Genomic DNA, 18,521 nt, shown 5'->3' on the forward strand with positions numbered 1-18,521 from the left:
TCGGGCGGCGGAGGGGACACAGAGAAAGCCTGGACAAATCGGAGCAGGAGGCCCTGAAATGCAGTTAGGTCCCCAAATGAAAGGGGAGCCACAGCTCCCACTGGCCAACCTGAGTTCCTACAAGAGTACAAGGGGTCAGAGGTCAGAGAGGGCATTTCTCAGGCCTGGCTGGAGAAGGGCGACAGAGGTAGGGCTTTCTGCTCCATCAGGACCCTTCCCAAGATGAGGTTAGACCCTGGTGCTCCCCGCCCCCTCCCGGGGGAATGGATATGGTGTTCTCTTCTAAATTATGTTTATCAAGAGTCAGAGGTTGGCCCCATAATGACCCTCAAACTGGAAGACTGGAGACTAGCTCTGAGCCCCCCAAGCCTACCATGAGGGGCTGCTGCTGAGGTCCAAACAGGGCTCAGCCATGGCTTTTCCAGTCTGGGCCCCTCACACTGGAGCAGCGGGAGCTGCAAAGAGGCAGGGGAGTGGAGCCAAGCTATGGGTGAATGAAGCCGGAAACTCAGGCAGACCTGGGAAGGCAGGGGCAGCTCCGATTTGTGGGTCTTTCTGGTAATGGGAGCCCCTCAGTCCCTGGGAGGTTAGCAGCAGAAGAGAATGGGAGGCGGGGGGGAGAGGGTGATGTGAGGTATGGAGGGGTATGGAGGTATGGGGTGGAAGGAATATTGGCTGCCTCTGAGGTCTCCAGACTTCGGGTACACACTCTGGATGGACCATGGGAAGAGGGCCCAAAGCGGGAGACACAGCCTAGTTCTAGCTCTGCCCTGGGGCTTGGCTCAGCGTGGGAGAGACCACAGAAAGCAAAAGTCTACACGAAGGAAGAACAGCCAGCCCCAGGTGGTCTAAGAAGAGAAGAGGGACTTGAACCCACCTTTAGCCACCATCCGCTCTGCCCCTCAAAGCCCTGGGCCGCTGACCAGGAAGGACCCTGGGATTCCCGCCTCAGGGTGGTGGTTGAGATGCAGCTGCAGCGCTGGCCTCCAGGTGGCGCCAATCCTCTGACTTTCAGGAAGCCTCCGACAACCAGCCCGGCTCAGTCTCCAGTCCATCTACCTAGCTCCGTCCGGGGACAGGATCAAGGCGATCCCAGGGCCTTAGACGTGACTGGGGCTGCCTGCATGCAACGTACACTCGGTGGGTGGAATCCGCACCCCTTTCTCTGGTGGCCGGGCATGGCTCCTCAGTGAGAAGACCCCTCTTCGTTGCCTACCACTTTTCTCTCTCCATACCTTTCACGGCCTGATCCCTTTGGGGCAACGCCTCACTGCCCTCCTCCAGGAAACAGGGTGACAAGGACAGACTCTGAATTCCAGTTCTGGGGCTACACCCCCCCCCCAGCCGTAAGACCTTGAACAAATCACTTCCCTCTTGGGTCTCAGTGTGGAAAATGTGGTAGACGGTTGGGGGCCTATGGGAAATCTTAAGGTTGCTTGCATAGGGCCTCCTCCAAGTCCCATGTGACCGGGTGGCTGACCCTGCAGGCAAGAGGGTCCCCAACCCACAAGTGTAGGCCCTGGGGACATCACATCCTTCCAAACAAGTGCAAGTGCGGGTCCCTGACATGCTCTCTCCGCTCTTTCTCTTAGGGTTTCTTTGCCTTTTTTTTTTTTTTTTTTTTTTTTTTTTTCCTTTCCTGGATGAAATTCCTGCCAGCTCCGAAGGAAGGAGGGAAGGGGAGCGAGCCGCAGCGCCGAAAGTTTCCTTGACTCCTCCTCCGCCTGTGTCTCCCTCCCTTGCCAAGCCCAGCCTGTGAAACTGAATAACGAAGATCACTCAACAATGCCTGCCCCTCTCTGACTGCACCGACCCGCGCTCCCCGCCGCTGCCGCCGACACCCAGCAGAGCCCGCGGGGCGGTCCCCACCGACGGCGCTGCCCGCCGGCCCGGCCGCTGGCCCCAGAGGCGAGCAGCGGCTGCCACCGCGCCGGTGCGCTCGCCCGTCCGCCCGCCAGGTGCCTCGGCCGCCGGCCGCCGAGATGCCCAGCCCCACCGGACTCAGGGCGCTGTGGCTTTGCGCCGCGCTGTGCGCCTCCGCGCGCGCCGGCGGCGCCCCCCAGCCCGGCCCGGCGCCCGCCGCCTGCCCGGCTCCCTGCCACTGCCAGGAGGACGGCATCATGCTGTCTGCCGACTGCTCTGAGCTCGGGCTCTCCGCCGTGCCCGGGGATCTGGACCCCCTGACGGCTTACCTGTGAGTACTGGCCCGCACGTCCCTCCCTGGTCCTCCCTGGCCGCCCGCTAGCGCCGGCCTCGGTGTAGGGCACCTGCCAGGCTGGTGCCGGGAGGCGCGGGCATCCGGGGAGGGCTCTTCCCCTGACAAGTGGACTGCTGCGGGACTGGGGTGGGGCGCGGCTGTGGGAGGGGGCGAGTCGGACTGAAAATCAGGCTGGCCTGCCTTGGTGTCTCAGTGGCTCCCGTCTGGGGGTTCACTGTGGGAGCTCAGGCTTGGTGAGAGGTGGGTGTCTGGACCCTGGAGCTGGAGGGCCCCGGGGCTGGCCGGCCCTCCTCTTGCTGCTTTCGCCTCCAGCACGGCAGTGCCCAGGAAGGTGGCTGAGGACAAAGCTGACTGAATTGGTGGTGGAGGAGAGGGGAGGGGCTCCAGTGGGGTGCGGAGATCCTCCTCTCCTCTGCCCCGCAGGGAGAGCACGGCCGTCGTGGTGAGGCTGGGTGGCCTTGGTGGGGGGACCCCAGAAGCTGGGAGGGGGGACCCAGAAGCTGGGAGGGGGGCCTTGCTCACTCTTGGCTTCTCCAAAAGGGACCCTGTCAGCACCATCTCCCTCTGCTGAGGCCTCCTGGCTCCCCCAGGGGCCTCCCTGAAGTCATGTCCCAAGAGGCCGTGTTGGAGACACTAATTTGTGGGCAGGCGCCGAGGCTGAAAACCAGAGAACCATTTTTAGAGCTGAGTTGGGGTGAGATGGCGTGTGAAGGGGACCCTGTTGGGGGCAGCTGTCCTGAGGAAGGCTCAGAGGCTTCCCCTCAGAGCCTCGGGGCTGGGGGCACTCACTGCTCCCACCTGCGCAGGAGGAGGGTGTGAGAGCACATTCCAGACTACCTAACTCCACCTCCTCCCCTGCTCTGGGGAAAGGAAACCTGCTCTCCACCCCCCCACCCCCCCACCCCCCAAGGCCCAGCCCTGCCCAGGCTCCTTCACCTTTTCTTAAGGAGTTCAGGTGGGAAAATCTGGGACCATCTGTCCCAGGCGTAGGCTGTGGGGCTCCAGGACCTGGGATCTCTGAGGAAGAGGGGGCTGGGCTAGTTTTCACAGGGGTCCAGCACGTGTTTGTTGAGCTCAGGGCGATCAGTTGTGATGGTGTCCTGGCAGCATGTGGAGGGTCCGAATTGCAACCCTTCATGGGGCTCCCCTCCCAATCCTTCTGTCCTTAGTTGGATGTCCCTGTTCATTTGAAGAGACATAGGCTGGGGACCAGGGCAGGGAGTGAGAGGAGAAAATAGTGTCCATATTCCAGAAGGGCAAATTGAATCCTTCACAGCCCAGGGGGTGAAGGCAGGGGCAGATACTCTGAGGACTGGAGGGCTGTGAGGGTGTCCCTGCAGCTGCCAGAGGAGGACTGACAACCCCCATGCCTGCGACAGCTAGGGTGACCCCACTTTTAGCCATTTTATATATTGGGGGTATATGACATTGTTTTATTTGAAGGCAGGATTCTGTGGCTAGAAAGAGTTTGGGAATGGCATCTGTAGAGTCTTTCCCTGGGGGTGGGGGGAGCAGAAGGAAGGTCCCTTTCCTGACTTGAAGGAGCCTTCTTCCAGAGATTGGTTGCTCCTTTCTCAGCACCTATCTTTCCAGATGGACCCTTTTTCTGGAAGAACTTGGGGAAGGAGAGGTACAATGTCGTGGGCTCCGGAATATTGGAGGGAGGTGGTAGAAAACCATGTCCCCTGCCCTGGGTGGCAGAAGGATCCCATGTGGAAGGTGGATGAAGAGGTCTCTGCTGGGGGCAGCTGGCCTCAGGGGGGCTCAGGGGAGGAGCCTTCTTTTTTGCTTCTCAGGAGAACAGTCTGGTCACAAATGCATTGAAAGTGGAGCAGGCATGAGGGTTGTCACTGAGAAGAGCAAAGACAGAGACATTGTGGGGCTCCTTTCCTTCTTAGCAATGATAGGAAATGCCCAACCTGGCCTTGCCTCAAGGAGCCCAACTCTAACCGAGGCTGGTGCAGATTTGCATTTGATGATGGAACCAGCAGTGCCTTTCTGTCTGGGCCCCCAAACCCTGGTTCCTTCCCAGTTCTGCCACCCACTGAGTCACTGAGCTCCTCTAAGCCTCGGGTTCGTCATTTGTATATGGAAGGAAGTGGGTGGGTAACAGGGAGGATTAAATGAGATAATATGCCTGTGTAAATTCCCCAGCGCGGTGCCTGACACACGGGGGGTGGGGGTGGGGTTGTAGAAATAGTGGCTGTTATTATAATGCCTGCTGTTGGGTGGAGATGGATGCAAGCTCCCAGGACCCTTCACACGACAGGGAAACTGAGTCCAGGGATGATGAGTATGGAACTCAAGGGAATGGTCTGTGGCAGGAAGAAAAGTGTGTGCTAGGGACTCAACTGTGGGTGCTAGTCTTGGTCAATGCTTGGTCGTTCTAGGGGCCTGGGATCCAACCAGTTGGTTGACAGTGGGGGTGGGGGGGGATGGGAGAGGAGTGGACACTTCAGTCTTCCTAACACAGGGTCAAGAAGGAGAAAAGTAAGATTAAAACACCTGGTATCCAGAGCAGGCCAGACAGTTCTTGAAGATCCCTAGAAGGAGCCATAGGTTGAACCCTAGGAGGCACCAAGAAACTATGGGCTCCAGAAGATACCTGCGGGTCCTTGACCTGCCCCGGTAAAAAGTACTTCACATCTGTTTCCCCACCCTGGAAAGGTGAGAGTCTCTCCCTCTAGCCAGCTACCCTTCATGGTGCACACACCTCCACCTTCCTCCACCTTGGTTCTTGGGAACACTGGAACGTCTTCTTTACACCCAGCTGCTATCCTCTGCTTTGACACCCAAGTCCAAAAATTATGACTCTTTTGGGGTCCGATGCCAGCCCTGTTTGATCAGGGTTGGGAGGACAGACTTCAAATACCCATGGTCTTTCAGGCATCTCTCATTAAAAAAAAAAAAAAAATCTCCTCCTGAACTGAGTCTCCACGAGCCTCACTGGAGTTTGGACCTTGTCCCTGGGTAGGGCCTGTTCTGGGAGCCCACCTGGAGGAGAGGGACCTTTGGCATTCTAGTCTGATGGTGACGTGAAGACATGATGCCTCTTGCCGTATTCCACCCCCCAGACACACAGCGAAGGGGCGGGAGGGTCCGGACGGCAAATACTTGTCCCCGAGCGGGAGAATCTGAGTAGTTACCCTGAGCTCCTCCTCTTGCTCCCAGAGTCAAGCGGTATCAGGGGCAGACGGTGGGAGAAAAACTGCCTTGGGAGATTGTAAAAGGCCCTACACTTGCGGTTACCCCTGAGTACCCCTAGCCATCTCCCACTTTTCCTGCTCCCAGGGCTAAGGGAGGGGCTGCCCCTCCATGCAGCCTTAGTCAGACCCCTTATCAGCCTCTTGGGACTTCGCTCCCCTTAAGACCGCCCGTGTTAACCACTAAGCTTGTTTGAAAGATCAGGTGGTGTGTGTGTGTGTGTGTGTGTGTGTGTGTGTGTGTGTGTGAATTCTAGATAATCTCCATCCTCTTCATCACTGCCTGGGGGATGTCCATGACCAGATGCAGGCGAGCCGCTGGGGGAGGGCAGAGGGATTGAGAGCATGGGCATTGGCCCCAACAGACCAGGGGAAGAGTCATCACGAAGCTGTGTGAACCTGGACCAGTTGATCTGTGACTTAGTTTCCGCACCTGTAAGTGGAGGAACCTCATAGGGCTGCTGTGTGGATTCGCTGAAGTAATGTTTTGTAAAGGGTTTGGCACAGTGTGTGGCTCGTGGGAAGGGCTCAATCAGTGTCAGCCAGTGTTATTAGGGTGACCAGGGCCAAGAAGTGTTAGCCATGGAAGTCTTCCTGGAGGGGGAAGTCCTGGAGCTAACCTTGGGAGGAGAGGAGGAGCACTGTTCTGTCGAAGAGTGGAATGGTGTGCGCGCGCGCGCGCGTGTGTGTGTGTGTGTGTGGCCATGAGAAGGAAGAGTGGCTGGCAAGGAGACAGAAGTCGCTATGCTGGGAACCCAGAGTAACTGTAGTTTTCTGCTGGCTGGTGCGGTCTTAGAGTGTCAGGGGCAGGAGGGGGGCAACGGGTGAAAGACCCCAGCCTACTCCCAACATGCCCAGATGGGCCTTGCAGGGCCTGTCACATGAGGACGCAGGGAAACGTGCAGCCTCAGTGGACGAGAACCGGCCTTGGGCAGCATGAACCCCGGGGGCGCAACGTGCCAGTCTCATTTCTCACCTCCAAGGCTACCTTTCCTAGGTGGGGCCTTGGAGCCCGAAGGGAAACTAGAAAGTCCCCCTTTCTAGTAGATTCTAAGAGCCTGAGCTGTGCCCGCCTTTCTGAAACTTGGGATTTGGTTGTTCCAATCCTCAGTCCCTCAGTTGCCGTGATGCAAGCTCCCAGACGTTTCTGGACCTCAGTGTTGACACATTTCATTGAAAACCTAGAAGAGGAGAGGCAGGGAGAAAGCCCCCAGGGAGAGCTTGGAGGAGGTGGGCAGTAGGAGAAAGGGACAGAGGGAAGGTGGGGGGGGGGGGTGCGGAATCTGGGCAGCACGGAGACCAGGGCAGAGAGAAGGGCGAAGCAGGGGAGAGTGATTCCAGGAATGGGCTGCCAGCCTTGTTCCAAAGAGGAGCCTGAGGGGCCGGGCCCATCAGAGGGCAGTCCTGGGGGGGTCGCCGGAGGAGAGTGAGTATGTGAAGAAGCCAACACCCCAGTTCAAAGGAAAGGCAGGAAACAACCCTAGGCAAAAGAAAAAGGAAACCTCTTTTCTCTGGCAGCAGCGGGCGCTGGGCGCGGCCGGGTGGGGCGGCTGGCGGAGGAGAAGAAGGCCTGGCTCGGAGCAGAGCTGGCCCCCAGCCCGCCCCCCGCTCGGCCCCCCCGCCATGTCGTGGGCCCTCAACCCTGATGGCCCCACACGTGCCGCAGCCCGCTTCCCACACTGACCCGTGCCCACCAGGCAGAGACACACACAGGGCACAGGACAGGGTGCCACGTGGGGAGGCCCTGCCCGGGGACCGCGGGGCTCTGGCTCTGCATGCGGGCTCCAGTCCCCGCCCCACCGTCTATGAGCCGCACGTCTCTGGACAAGTCACTTAACCTCTCCACCGTTAGTTTCCTGCAATGATCAAATGAGGCAAATGATCTACTGAGGCCCAGAAAGAGAATCAGAGAGCCACCTGTGACAGGGTGGGGATTTAAGGTGCCAGTGTGATCTTCTTTAGTCCCATCAGGTGGCCGGCCCACCTACCTTCCTGCCTCCCTCCCTCCCTCCCTCCCTTGCTCCTTCTGTACTAATAAAGTCCCCTCCCGCTGACCTGCAGGGAAAGGGGCCTTTCACAGAGCCTGGTCTGCTCTTGGGCTCCCAGCCCTGGGATGATGGAAGAGGTGGTCCTCCTCACAGGGACCCCTGAGGAGATGCGCCCTGGCCTGGCACCTGGTGGGAGACTCTCCAGAGAGGAGAAGTCTAGGCTTCCAGATCACTCCCGTCTGGAGAGTCCAACTTGTCCCCGGAAATGGAAGTTCCGTGAAATTAGAGCCTTCTCTGGTACGGCCTTAGGAAAGGAAGGGATTTCTGCCCTGGAACATGCCCTAAGGGACCGGTAAGGATTCTCCTCAGAGCTCTCAGCCCTACTGGGCTGTGTGACCTTAGGCTAGTAACTCATTCTGTTGGGTGCAGGGCCAAGGACAAGGAGTCCTAGTGGCTGGGGCTTTGGGAAGGTACAAGAGACGGGGGTGGGGGGGGGTGGGGGAGAAATTTCCAACCCTCTTCCTCATATTGGGAGTGATTTCTTTCAGCCAAACTGAAATGGATGCATTGACTCAGGGGCTGTCAGAATTGTGGGAGCCCCTTCGTGCTAAGTAGTCCCTTGCTTAAAAAAGGGGGTGGTCCCTGATTTCTAATGACAGTTCACGTCTTTCCTCCCGCCCTTCAGACATGGGAGAACAGGTCTCAGGAGGAGAAAAACACCCAAGAGGCCAAACTTGGGCAGGGAGCAGAGTTATTTTGGAAGCAGCAGAAGGACATGGTGGGGGGAGAGCTACGGGGTTGGCAGTGCGCCCCCCGGAGCCATGCCAGAGCAGGCCACGGGCGGGCTGGCAGCGGGCAGGTGGGGGCTGGGCCCGGCTGCTCAGCGACAGGGCACCTCCAGAGCTGAGGTTTTCTTTGTGCCACTGTCTTCTTTCTCCTCTAGAGCCACTAGGAAGTCCTGTCTTTTGAATTCCCCGGGACCTGGGCCCCCTCTGATTAATTGGGTGAGATACAGAATCTAAGGCTGAGGCCAGGGAAACATAAAACCTGTGCCCAGTTTTATGCCTCTCCTGTCTGCTGGTGGGGATGCCTTCACAGCTGATGTTTTCATTCCCTGGACTGTAACTTTTCTTCTAGGAAGAAACCAGATTGTCAGGAAGGTCATTCTTGGGGCCCAGACAGACATATCTAGAAATTGCCATTGTGCCGGTGTCCCTGCCTCCACTGATAATGGTAACAGATGGCACGTACCGCGTTTATTTGAGCACTCCCCCGGCATCGTCTCATTGAAACGCTGGGAGAGAGGTACTGGTGTTATCCCCATCTTATGGATGGAGAGACTGAAGCTTTTAGATGTTAAGGGTCCGGCCTGAGGCCACCAGCCAGTGATTGCTCGTACCAGGATTTCAACCCAGGCAGTCTTTGCCCTGACCACTGTAGTGCCCTGCCTCTCAGGGGGTCAGAGCTGGGGGCTTCTGAGTCCTGAGGGGATGGGCAAGACTCTGGGCATGTTAAACTTGCAGGCTGAGCCGTTCCTCAAAGCCTATTTCCAGTTTCTTGTCTTTCTCAAGTGCCAGTGGCTTCGTTCCCCTCTTATTGGCCAGCAGTGTCTCGGGGAGCTCCTCTCTGGGGCTGCTTGAAGGGAAGATGTTGGGTCCTCTGTGAAGCAGTCAGGATGGGGATAGGGATGTGACGGCAGACGGGGTAAGTTGGCTCACTGTACCAGATGGTCATGGGGCGCGTCCCCCAAGGACCAACAGTGAGGTCAAGAGCATTTCCAGGACAGGGAAGACTGGGCTGGCCAGGGGAGGCCCTGGAGAGGGAGGAGAGGCCCATCCTGAGTCCTGCAGAACCGGGAGATTCAGCCGGGGAGTGGGACAGGGAAGGCTCTCCAGGAGAAGGGAAAGCATGGGCCTCGAACACAGAACACTGTGGCTTCTGTTCCTTGATCACGACAGCCTTTTCTGTCTCACTCCTCAAGGCAGGATATTCCAGAGCAGGGCTCTCAGCCTTTTTCTCCTTGGGCCACACTTAAACACACACACACACACACACACACACACACACACACACACACACTCACAACTGATTCAAGGTGTTTAGCAGCTGGGATAAATCAACTAGCCTGCTCCCAGCCAAAGGCATCTAGCCAACCCCAGGCAGCATCTGGCCCCCCAGGGGCCGATACCTTCTCAACACACCTGGAAACACTGCTGTGGAGGAAGAAGCTCATGTTTGCAGCCTGACTGCACAGGTTCAAATCGCATCTCCAGCACTAACTCGCTGGATGGCCCTGCCTGATTGATTCTTCACTTTCCTGAGCCTCCACTTCTTAGCTTCGACATGGGCGTAAGAACACAAGCTCTTTGAAAGATGTTCCTAATCTGGCAGCGTGCTCAGCACACAGCAGATGCCCAATACGTGGGAGCTGTTGTTATTACCCACTCTGATCTCTCCGGGGAGAAGCACCTGGCAGGAGAAACTGAGGCAGGCACAAGGTGGCTCTGCGTCTCACCTAGGCATCTCTGTCAACCTAGGGCTTTGGTGGGAATGAGACGCAGAGGGTTGGCTCTAGAACACAGTTCTCTGCATCCTCTCCTCCAGTGTACCCTCCCCTTTGCCCTTGGAGGTGCTGGAGGAGGTGGAGCGTCCCTGAGAGTGTCCAGACAGGCGGATGGGAGGAGGGTGCTGAGTGCCTTCCATTACACTGGTGTCAGGGATTTGGACACGGTCCCTAGGCTCAAAGCCAAAGCAGTGAGACCACTGAAGGGGGGCGAGGGCAGCAGTGGTTGTGCACAGGAGGTGCCATCACCGCTCCCATCTATCACCCCAGCCCAGTACATTGCTGGGGTCACCACAGGGCAGGGAGGGGGTGCTTGTTTAAGTGGTCTACGGAGGACCAAGAATGTCGAGGTTTATTCCACTTCCCCGTATGATTTGCAAGCCTGAATTGTCCCCCGACCTGAGTTACCATTGACTCCTGGGAAACGGGCCAAAGGCAGCAGCCGCTAAGGGGCTTTTAACACCTCCTGTAGGAAGGAAGCCTTCCCAGGTTGACCCAGCCTAAGGATTCTTTTCCCCAGGTCTCTGGGTCTCTCGCAATTTGCTTCATGTTCCTTTGCATAGAAGACTGTGCAGGGCAGTGGGGATATCTCTGTGGGTAGAGTGCGTTCAAGCCCCGTCTAAGCACTGTTGCCAAGGAGCGCTGTTCCAATTCGGATAATACCCTCAACCCCAGCTCATGTTGAGGTCTCCCTGTCCCTTTTGTTAATGGTCAGTGATAATGCCGCTCAAACTGTCAAGCTGTGTGGGGAGCAAACATTCATTTGTTCACTTAGCGGACGTGGGCTGTCTGCTGTCTGAGAGAGCGCCCTGCTGAAGGCTTCCTCCTGCATCCACCCTGTGGGGCTGGTGTCCTCCTTCCTCCCCTTTCAGACAGGGAGCGGGAGAGGGGGGACACCCAGTGAAGAGATAGAGCCAAGGTTGGAGGTAGGCTTGGGGGCTCCAAAGCCCGTGCTCTTTCCTCTGCCCTGGGGGCTCGGAGGAGGAGATAAGACAGACACACGGGTAACTGTGACACATTTCAGGGAGTGAGGCGTGCACCAGGCAGGTCCAGATAAGGAACAGCGGGGCAAGCGCACGGAGGAAGGAAAACTCATGCCTAACTGATGCCATCGACGCAGAAACCCCTGGAGGGGCAGTTGTGCAAGGGAAAAACCACAGGGGTGGGCGTTAAAAGCCCTAGATTGACGCTCATTTGCAAAACAGAATAATCATCTCTCCCTGATGAAGTGGTTGTATTAAGCAAGGTCCTGCCTGGAAGAGTGCTTAGCACATAGAGGATGTTATTTCCCCTGCTGTGAAAATATCAAGTAGGACTGCATAGTTGTGTGTGTTTATGGGGTGTGTGTGTCCATCTGTCTGTCCACCTGACAAAGGCTGTCTGCCTCATCAGATTCAGGGCGCCTGAGGGCAGGAGCCATGTCTCTTTGCATTAGAAGTTGGAGCTCCTAGGGGAAGAGGGGCCATACCTCAGTCTGCACACAGGGAGCTTCCAGAAGGGCAGGATCTGTGCTCCTGGTTTCCTTCCTCTTAAGACCACATCACAACTCTCTTGTTCAAATGCCAGCGTACACACACACACACACACACACACACACACACACACACACTCTAGTACCGGCCCCTACCTGCAGGGGGCACTCTGAACAGGGCCACAAACAATACAGGAATATGCATTCAGTCTTTCTCCCTCCCCCTTAGCTCCAGATCTGGGGCAGCCCAGGGGCGGGGGTGTCTGAGGATGGGGAGGTGGATCGAGTGTCCAGGGATTGCGAAGATTGAGGCAGGAAGGGGCCGTAAACGAATCCCTTGCCTTTGTGGTGGACAGAGCCGATTAGGAGGCTGGGAGGAGACAAGAAAGGAAGGGGACTATTGTCTCCGACAAAAGCAAGAGAGAACGAGAATTGGGACAGGGCCTGGGCTGCCCGCCCTCACTTACCTGGGGGCAGACCCAGGAGAGTCTGGAGCCAGGAGCCAGCTCGGTTCTCAGCCCAGACTGGACCCCAGCTCTCCCAAACACCAGCCTTGCACTTGTGAGCTGGGTGACTAGGGCGAACCCCCTAAACCAAGGCCCGCTTTACAGACATGCCTCCTCTTCAGTCACACAGGCCCTTGTCTGGGTTCATGCTTTGCTGCCACCACCATACAATTCGTAATAATTTTGTAACTAGCAGCCCTGCATTTTTATTTTGCCCTGGGTCCTGTAAACTGTTCCACGCTGACCCTCTCTGAGCCTCCTATTTCTAGTGTGTAGGATGAGGAATCTCTTAACCAGCCTCTCTTTCCAAGTGGTCATGAAGTCAAATGAGACCCCTTCTCTGTGCTCTGCACTATGATCCCTAACATGCCAGATACGGGTCTTCTGTTCTCACACTCATGACGGACGTGGGGACAGGGCAGGAATGGGTGGGGGGAGGGGGCGCCTGAGGGACACCACAGGGTAGAAAAGGCAGCCTCTGTCCAGAGGCACCTGAGGTGGCCTCGGGGCTGGAAGGCACACTGGGTATCACTGGGCTGGAGAGGATCTTTGGCCTGAGCGTGGCATCTGCAGGGGGCGAGGCTGAGGGGGTGCCTGTGCCGAGGGGAGGCACAGAGACCACCTCATCCTGGATGAGTCACTTGTCACACTCTGGTGGGCAAGACCATTGTTTGAACTGGGAAGGCCTCTGTGTGTGTTTTCCCCCTTTCCAGTTTTTCATAGTTAACATTTTTTTTTTAAAAGAGATGGAGACAGAGCACGAGTAGGGGAGGGGTGGAGGGAGGGAGACACAGAATCTGAAGTAGGCTCCAGGCTCTGAGCTGTCAGCACAGAGCCCGACGTGGGGCTCGAACCCACAAACCGTGAGATCATGACCTGAGCCGAAGTCGGACGCTTAACCGACTGAGCCACCCGGGTGCCCCAGTTTTTCATAGTTTAGCAGAGTAGTTAAATGTATGAGCACAGCTCTCCAGGGCTCAGACCCTCCCTCTGCCTTTTACCAGTCTTTGGGGAAGGATTTACTCTTTGGTGCCTTAGTTTCCTCACCTGTACATGATATGGATGTTAATGATACCCACCTCCTAGGGCTCTTGGGAGGGTTGAATGAGTTAATAAATGGAAAGTGCTCAGAACGGTGTCTGACGCATAGTAACCTCAATGGGTGTGAACTATTATTATTCATTTATTCACCTGACAGACGTTTATGGAGTGTGTGCTCCCTGGCAGGACAGCTGTGCTCCGCACCCATATGATATTAAGAGTTCTCCACCTACAAGCCACAGCGGCTGGTCCAGGGGGGAGACAAAGATTTAGTGCCACCCTGTGTGAGCCCCCCTCAGGATATGCTCCCACCCCGCTGCACTGCCCTGTTCTCCCCCCCCCCCCCCACCCAACTGTCCCACCCTTCTGCTGTGGTTTTTCTTCCTACTGTGCGGTGAGGGGCTGCACATTCTGGAAGAATGGGGGGGTGTCAATAGGTCTCCTCCTCCGATTTTGTCTGAAACTCCCCTGCCCCCTGCCCACCTGTAGCTGTAGGTCTGCTCTCTGTTTGGTGGAGTTGAAGTCAGGAGACCCTGGGCTAAAATTCTGTCACGGCCGCCAACTTGCTGAGTGCCTTTGGACAAGTCCTCTGGTCTCTTCAGGCCTGCTTCCTGTTGGGCTGGCAGTCCCTGATCCTAGGATGTCGTAGAGAAAAATGATCACGTATAAATACGGAGGCAGAGGGAAGGGAGGGGGAGAAGGAGCACAAGTGAGGCCATGTCGAGACGGTGGGATGAGGAAGGTGCCAGGGTCCCTGGAGATTTGCAGCTTCACTCAGTGAGACTTGAGATCCCGGGGGCTGGGACAAGGCATGGCCATCACCAGCACCTCCAGGGCTGCGTGCCCAGCCAGAACAAGGCCCCCCATTAACTATGTGCAGCCAGCGGAAAGAGGAATGCCCACCCCCCCGCCAGCCGACGCCACGCCAACCCTCCTTTCGCTGCTGGCTCCCCTGATCTGAATGCAGAAGCCCAGGGTGCCGCCTCTCCCTCTGCCTGCCCTGCCTCTACCTGCCAGAAAGTATTAGCCTCACCCTCCAGATTGGCATGGGGGTGCAAAGGCACCATGCTGCGGGGGCCCGGGGGACCTGCTGGGGGTGGGGCTTGGGGTCAGGAAATACCTGGGCTAACCCCTAGAACCCTGGTGTGCCCAGTGCTGATGGACAGCCCCGGAACCTGTAGGGGGGCCGGGGCCGGGGGCGGGGGCGGGGAAAGAGTGTAGTGAAAGGAAGAGGTTTGGAAATTCAGACTCTTGCCCCGGGAGCCCTCCTGAAGTTTTGCTGCAGCCCCCAGCCCCTAACCCTGGCTGGAAACCACCGCACACGGACAGACCAAGTCCTTCACCACTCCACCACTCGTTCAGTGTCGCCCCTCAAGAGCGTGATCACTGGGAAGTTCTTCCTGGTGTCCCTCCTCCTTCCTGCTGCACTATCCCTGAGTTTCCTTCCTGTTTTGGGCAGAGGGGAGAGAGCCAGCAGCTACCCCTGCTTTGTTAGCCTCAAAGGCCCTGGTGGATGGACTGGAGGAACGTGAGCACGGAGGCAGCCTCAGAGGCAGATGTGGTGTGGTCCCCAGGGATCCTGGAGGGGCTGCTGAGGCTGCCGAGGGTCTCTGCCGGCCCCTCCACGGGGACCACAGAGCGCTGCAGCTCCCTGCCCCACAGTACTCAGGGCTGCAGTCGGCTGTCCAGTGCCCCTGTGGCCCCAGCGTGCGGGGAGGGGGCAGAGTTGGTGAGTGGAGCGAGGGCCAGATTTCAGCCTCTGCTTGGCCTCTCGGCCAGGCCACAACTGGACCTCTCTGTGAGTCAGTCGGATCAATACTTAGCAAAAAAGTGATTGAAAAACTATGAGGGGCTGCTTACAGAAGATTTATGCCATCTAGTCCCTTGGATCTCCCAAAGCCTTTTTACTCTAAGTACGTGCTTTAGACCAGCAGTATATTTAGACCACTGGGAACTGAGAGAGTGTGCAAAAGCTCAGGCCCTACCCCAGACCTACTGAGTCGGAATCTGCATTTCAGAGCGTGCCTGGCACTTGCCCTAAAGCTTATCCTTGCAATAACTCAGGTCATCAGTTCAGTCTCTGGCCAGCCACTCTCCCCCCACTCTCCCACCCAGAATTGCTTTAACCTCATTTGTACTCGGGTGACGCACCGTTGGCTTACGTCTAGGGTGATAAGAAAGAGCCCCTAGGACATCACTGTGAGTTACTGCAAGGATGTGGTGGAGAAGTGGGTCCAGACAACAAGTCTGCAGCTCTGGGGGCCAGTCTTCGGAGAAAACCAGGGAAACAGCAGCTTGATTTAGGATGCAAGGGGCTGACTGAGATGTCTCTGCTTCAGGAAAACCTTCCCCAATCCCTCAACCTGGAAGAGGGCTCCCCATGGTGTCCTGCTCTGCCCCAGGGCTTGTCCCCTCTGGGTTCTAACTTCTGTCTACTTGTCTGTTTCCCAAACCACGCTGGGTGCCCCCAGGAAAGCAGGGCCCCAGCTGCCAGTGCCCCCTGGGATCCTCAGCGATGGCATAAGCGCCTTGCACAAAAGGTGCTCAAAAATATTGGTGGAATGAAGGAGGAAAAGAATGAATGGATGAATAAGCTAATGAATGGCCAGAGGCAGGAGGCACAGAGCAGAAACCAGCCTAGGCTGAAGCAGATGTGCTCGCCTGAGAGAGTGCCGGGAGGGAGGCCACCCTCGTCAGACCTGGTGATGGCCCTAACCTGGCTCCCCCACAGGCCGGAGGTGTGGCATCCAACCCAGACGGCTGCGGTGAGCGCGGAGCCGTGCTGGGGAGCCTCTTAAGCTGCCAGTTAGCCAGCTCGTGGCCAGGCTTGGGTTTCATTAGAGTGAGGCATCTGTTCTATAAACCCTTCTACTTAGAAGCTTTTGCCTTTCCTGTTCGTTCTCCTTACTCTTTTTTTCTTTTTAAAGAACACTTCTTTTGAAAATTTCCATCCAGTTTCAAACAAGCTAAGACAAAGGTATGTGCCTGCCCCTGGGCTTGGATGCAGAGAGGGCTCCAGTAACTTGAGGTTCTTCAATCTCCTGTTGCGTATCCAGTTCTCACCTAGGCTCTGAAGGTCCAAGATGAGTAAGCCCCGTGGTCTGCGTTAAGAGAGATCTCAGGCTGGTGGGTCAGAAAGTTACCACCTTGGAAGTGCTTAGATGAGGATATGCACAGGTTGGTTGTGGGGGTACTCAGGAGGTGGGGGGCAGCAGTGGAGAGGAACGTGTCCCACCATGGAACCCTGTGACAATCCAGGCTGCTGGGGCCCATGGCCAGGGAACTCTGGGAGGGAAGCATGAGAACACCAAAGCCCTTGGCCATGCCAACAAATGTCGGCGAGTGTTTATTGAGCACCTACTATGTCCCAGAGCCTGGGCAATGTACTAGGGATACACAGATGAAAATGAATCATGGAACTAAATTTCTGATTTAAATTCAATAAGGTAGAGGGGTGCCTGGGTGGCTCAGTCGGTTGAGCAGCCGACTTCGGCTCAGGTCATGATCTCGCAGTCCGTGAGTTCGAGCCCTGCGTCGGGCTCTGTGCTGACAGCTCAGAGCCTGGAGCCTGTTTCGGATTCTATGTCTCCCTCTCTCTGACCCTGCCCCGTTCATGCTCTGTCTCTCTCTGTCTCAAAAATAAATAAACGTTAAAAAAATTTAAAGAAATAAATTCAATAAGGTAGAAAGTTGAGAAGTGTTGACAAGACACCATGGGCATCCAGAGGGAACTCTTAGCCAGGGTTAGAGCTGGAAGCCCTAGTCAGCTTAAGGTTCAAGGAAGAGTCTTTTCCAGAATGAGTCTCTCTCTTTTTTTTAAACTAACTTTTTATTTAAGAATAATATACAAGGCAGGGGCGCCTGAGTGGCTCAGTCAGTTAAGTGTCTGACTTCTGCATGGGACATGATCTTGCAGTTTGTGAGTTTGAGCCCCGTGTCGGGCTCTGTGCTGCCAGCTCAGAGCCTGGAGCCTGCTTCAGATTCTGTGTCTCCGTCTCTCTCTGCCCCTCCCCTGCTCACGCTCTGTCTCTGTCTCTCAATAACAAATAAATGTTAAAAAATTTAAAAAAAGAATAATATACAGGGCAGAAAAGACTACCTGTCACCTGGTAAATGTTTACAAGCTGAATACACTGGCATCAGCAGCACTCAAAACAAGAAACAGAATGTCCACAGCTTTCTAGAAGCCCTCCACCTGCCATGCCTTCTAGTCTCTACCTGCCCCCACAAGGGTAACCGCTGTCATGATTTCTAACAACATAGGTAAGTTTTGCCTGTGTTTTGCACTTTATATAAACAGAGCGCTATTTTATATGTGGCTTCTTTCCCTCATTGTGTTTGAAGATTTGCCCAGGCCACACTGTTGCTTGCAGCCATAAGTCACTCACACTCGCCTGCCGCACGTATTTGCTTTGGGAGAACGCAGCACGGTCCATCCATTCTACCGCTGATGGGAGCCTGACGCTTCCCAGTGTGGGGGCATTATGGATAGCGTGGCCATGGTGGTTTTGTCCAGGCATCGGTGAGCATATGGATGTGTTTCTGTTGGTTATACACCCAGGAGTGCAAGTGCTGGGTCACAGATCCCGCGGTGGGGTCTTCAGGGTCAGGATGAGTTTCCTAGGCAAGGTGTGGGAAGGGTCACCAGCTTCGTCTGTGGCATCAGGAGGGAGGCCAGTGGCGGAGGAGAGGGATGGGGCAGGGAAGCCCGCAGCAGGGCCACAAGGACCAGCAGTATCCCGAGACCCTTCTGACTACTTTACTGTATACTTTCCAGTGGCTCCTATTACAAACTACTGTAAACCGGGTGGCTGAAAATAACAGGAATTGATTCTCTCACATGCTGGAGGCCAGAAGCCCAGAGTCAAGGTGCCAGCAGCACGACACTCACTACAGAGGCTTTAGGGGAGAATCCACCGCACCCCTCTTCTAACTCGTGGCGGCTGCCAGCTTCCTGGGCTTGTGGCCACATCACTCCAATCTCTGCCTCTGTCTCCCCATCAGCTTCTTCTCTGTGTGTGGCTTATAAGGGCACTTGTCAAGGGCCCACTCAAATGATCCAAGATGCTCTCCTCATCTCAAACTCTTTTTCTTAATTACCCCTGTGAGGACCCTTTTCCTAACTAAGTATGGTCACATTCACAGGATCCGGGGATTAGGACACAGACATCTTTTGGAGGGGCCACCATGGAGCCTAGTGTACCACCCCTCACTGCCATCCTCTGTGTCCCAGCCCAGTTCCCCCCTTTGCAAAGCTCTCAGGCCACTTTCTAATGGCCAACCTGTCCCTGCTGGCCACCACAGGCCAGGCTTTCTCCTGATCTTCAGGCACTTGAGATTCTTCCAGCACTAACGTCCAAGGCTCTGTCCAGCTGTGTCTGTGGTCCTGCAACTCTCCTCAGGTTGAGGTGTCCTCCCTGTCTGCACACACGGGCACACATATGCCTCCTCCGTGCTCAGCGAGGCTCTGCACACAAGGGCACTAGGAACAAGGAACTTAGGCTGAAGACATCTTTCCAGCAGAGTCCGGT

General features: G+C 56.2%; 1 protein-coding gene across 1 annotated transcript in view; it reads left to right on the plus strand.

Annotated features, from left to right (window-relative positions):
• Positions 1-1,729: 1,729 nt before the first annotated feature.
• Positions 1,730-18,521, plus strand: part of LGR6 (leucine rich repeat containing G protein-coupled receptor 6) — a 120,674-nt gene continuing 103,882 nt past the window's right edge. Inside the window, exon 1 of the mRNA XM_078441291.2 lies at positions 1,730-2,194. Coding sequence (XP_078297417.1) covers positions 1,983-2,194 — 212 coding nt within the window. The 5' untranslated portion in view covers positions 1,730-1,982. The remainder of the gene's footprint in view (positions 2,195-18,521) is intronic.

This window comes from Panthera onca, chromosome F1, assembly GCF_046562875.1.
Source record: "Panthera onca isolate mPanOnc1 chromosome F1, mPanOnc1 haplotype 2, whole genome shotgun sequence".
Lineage (NCBI taxonomy): Eukaryota > Metazoa > Chordata > Mammalia > Carnivora > Felidae > Panthera > Panthera onca.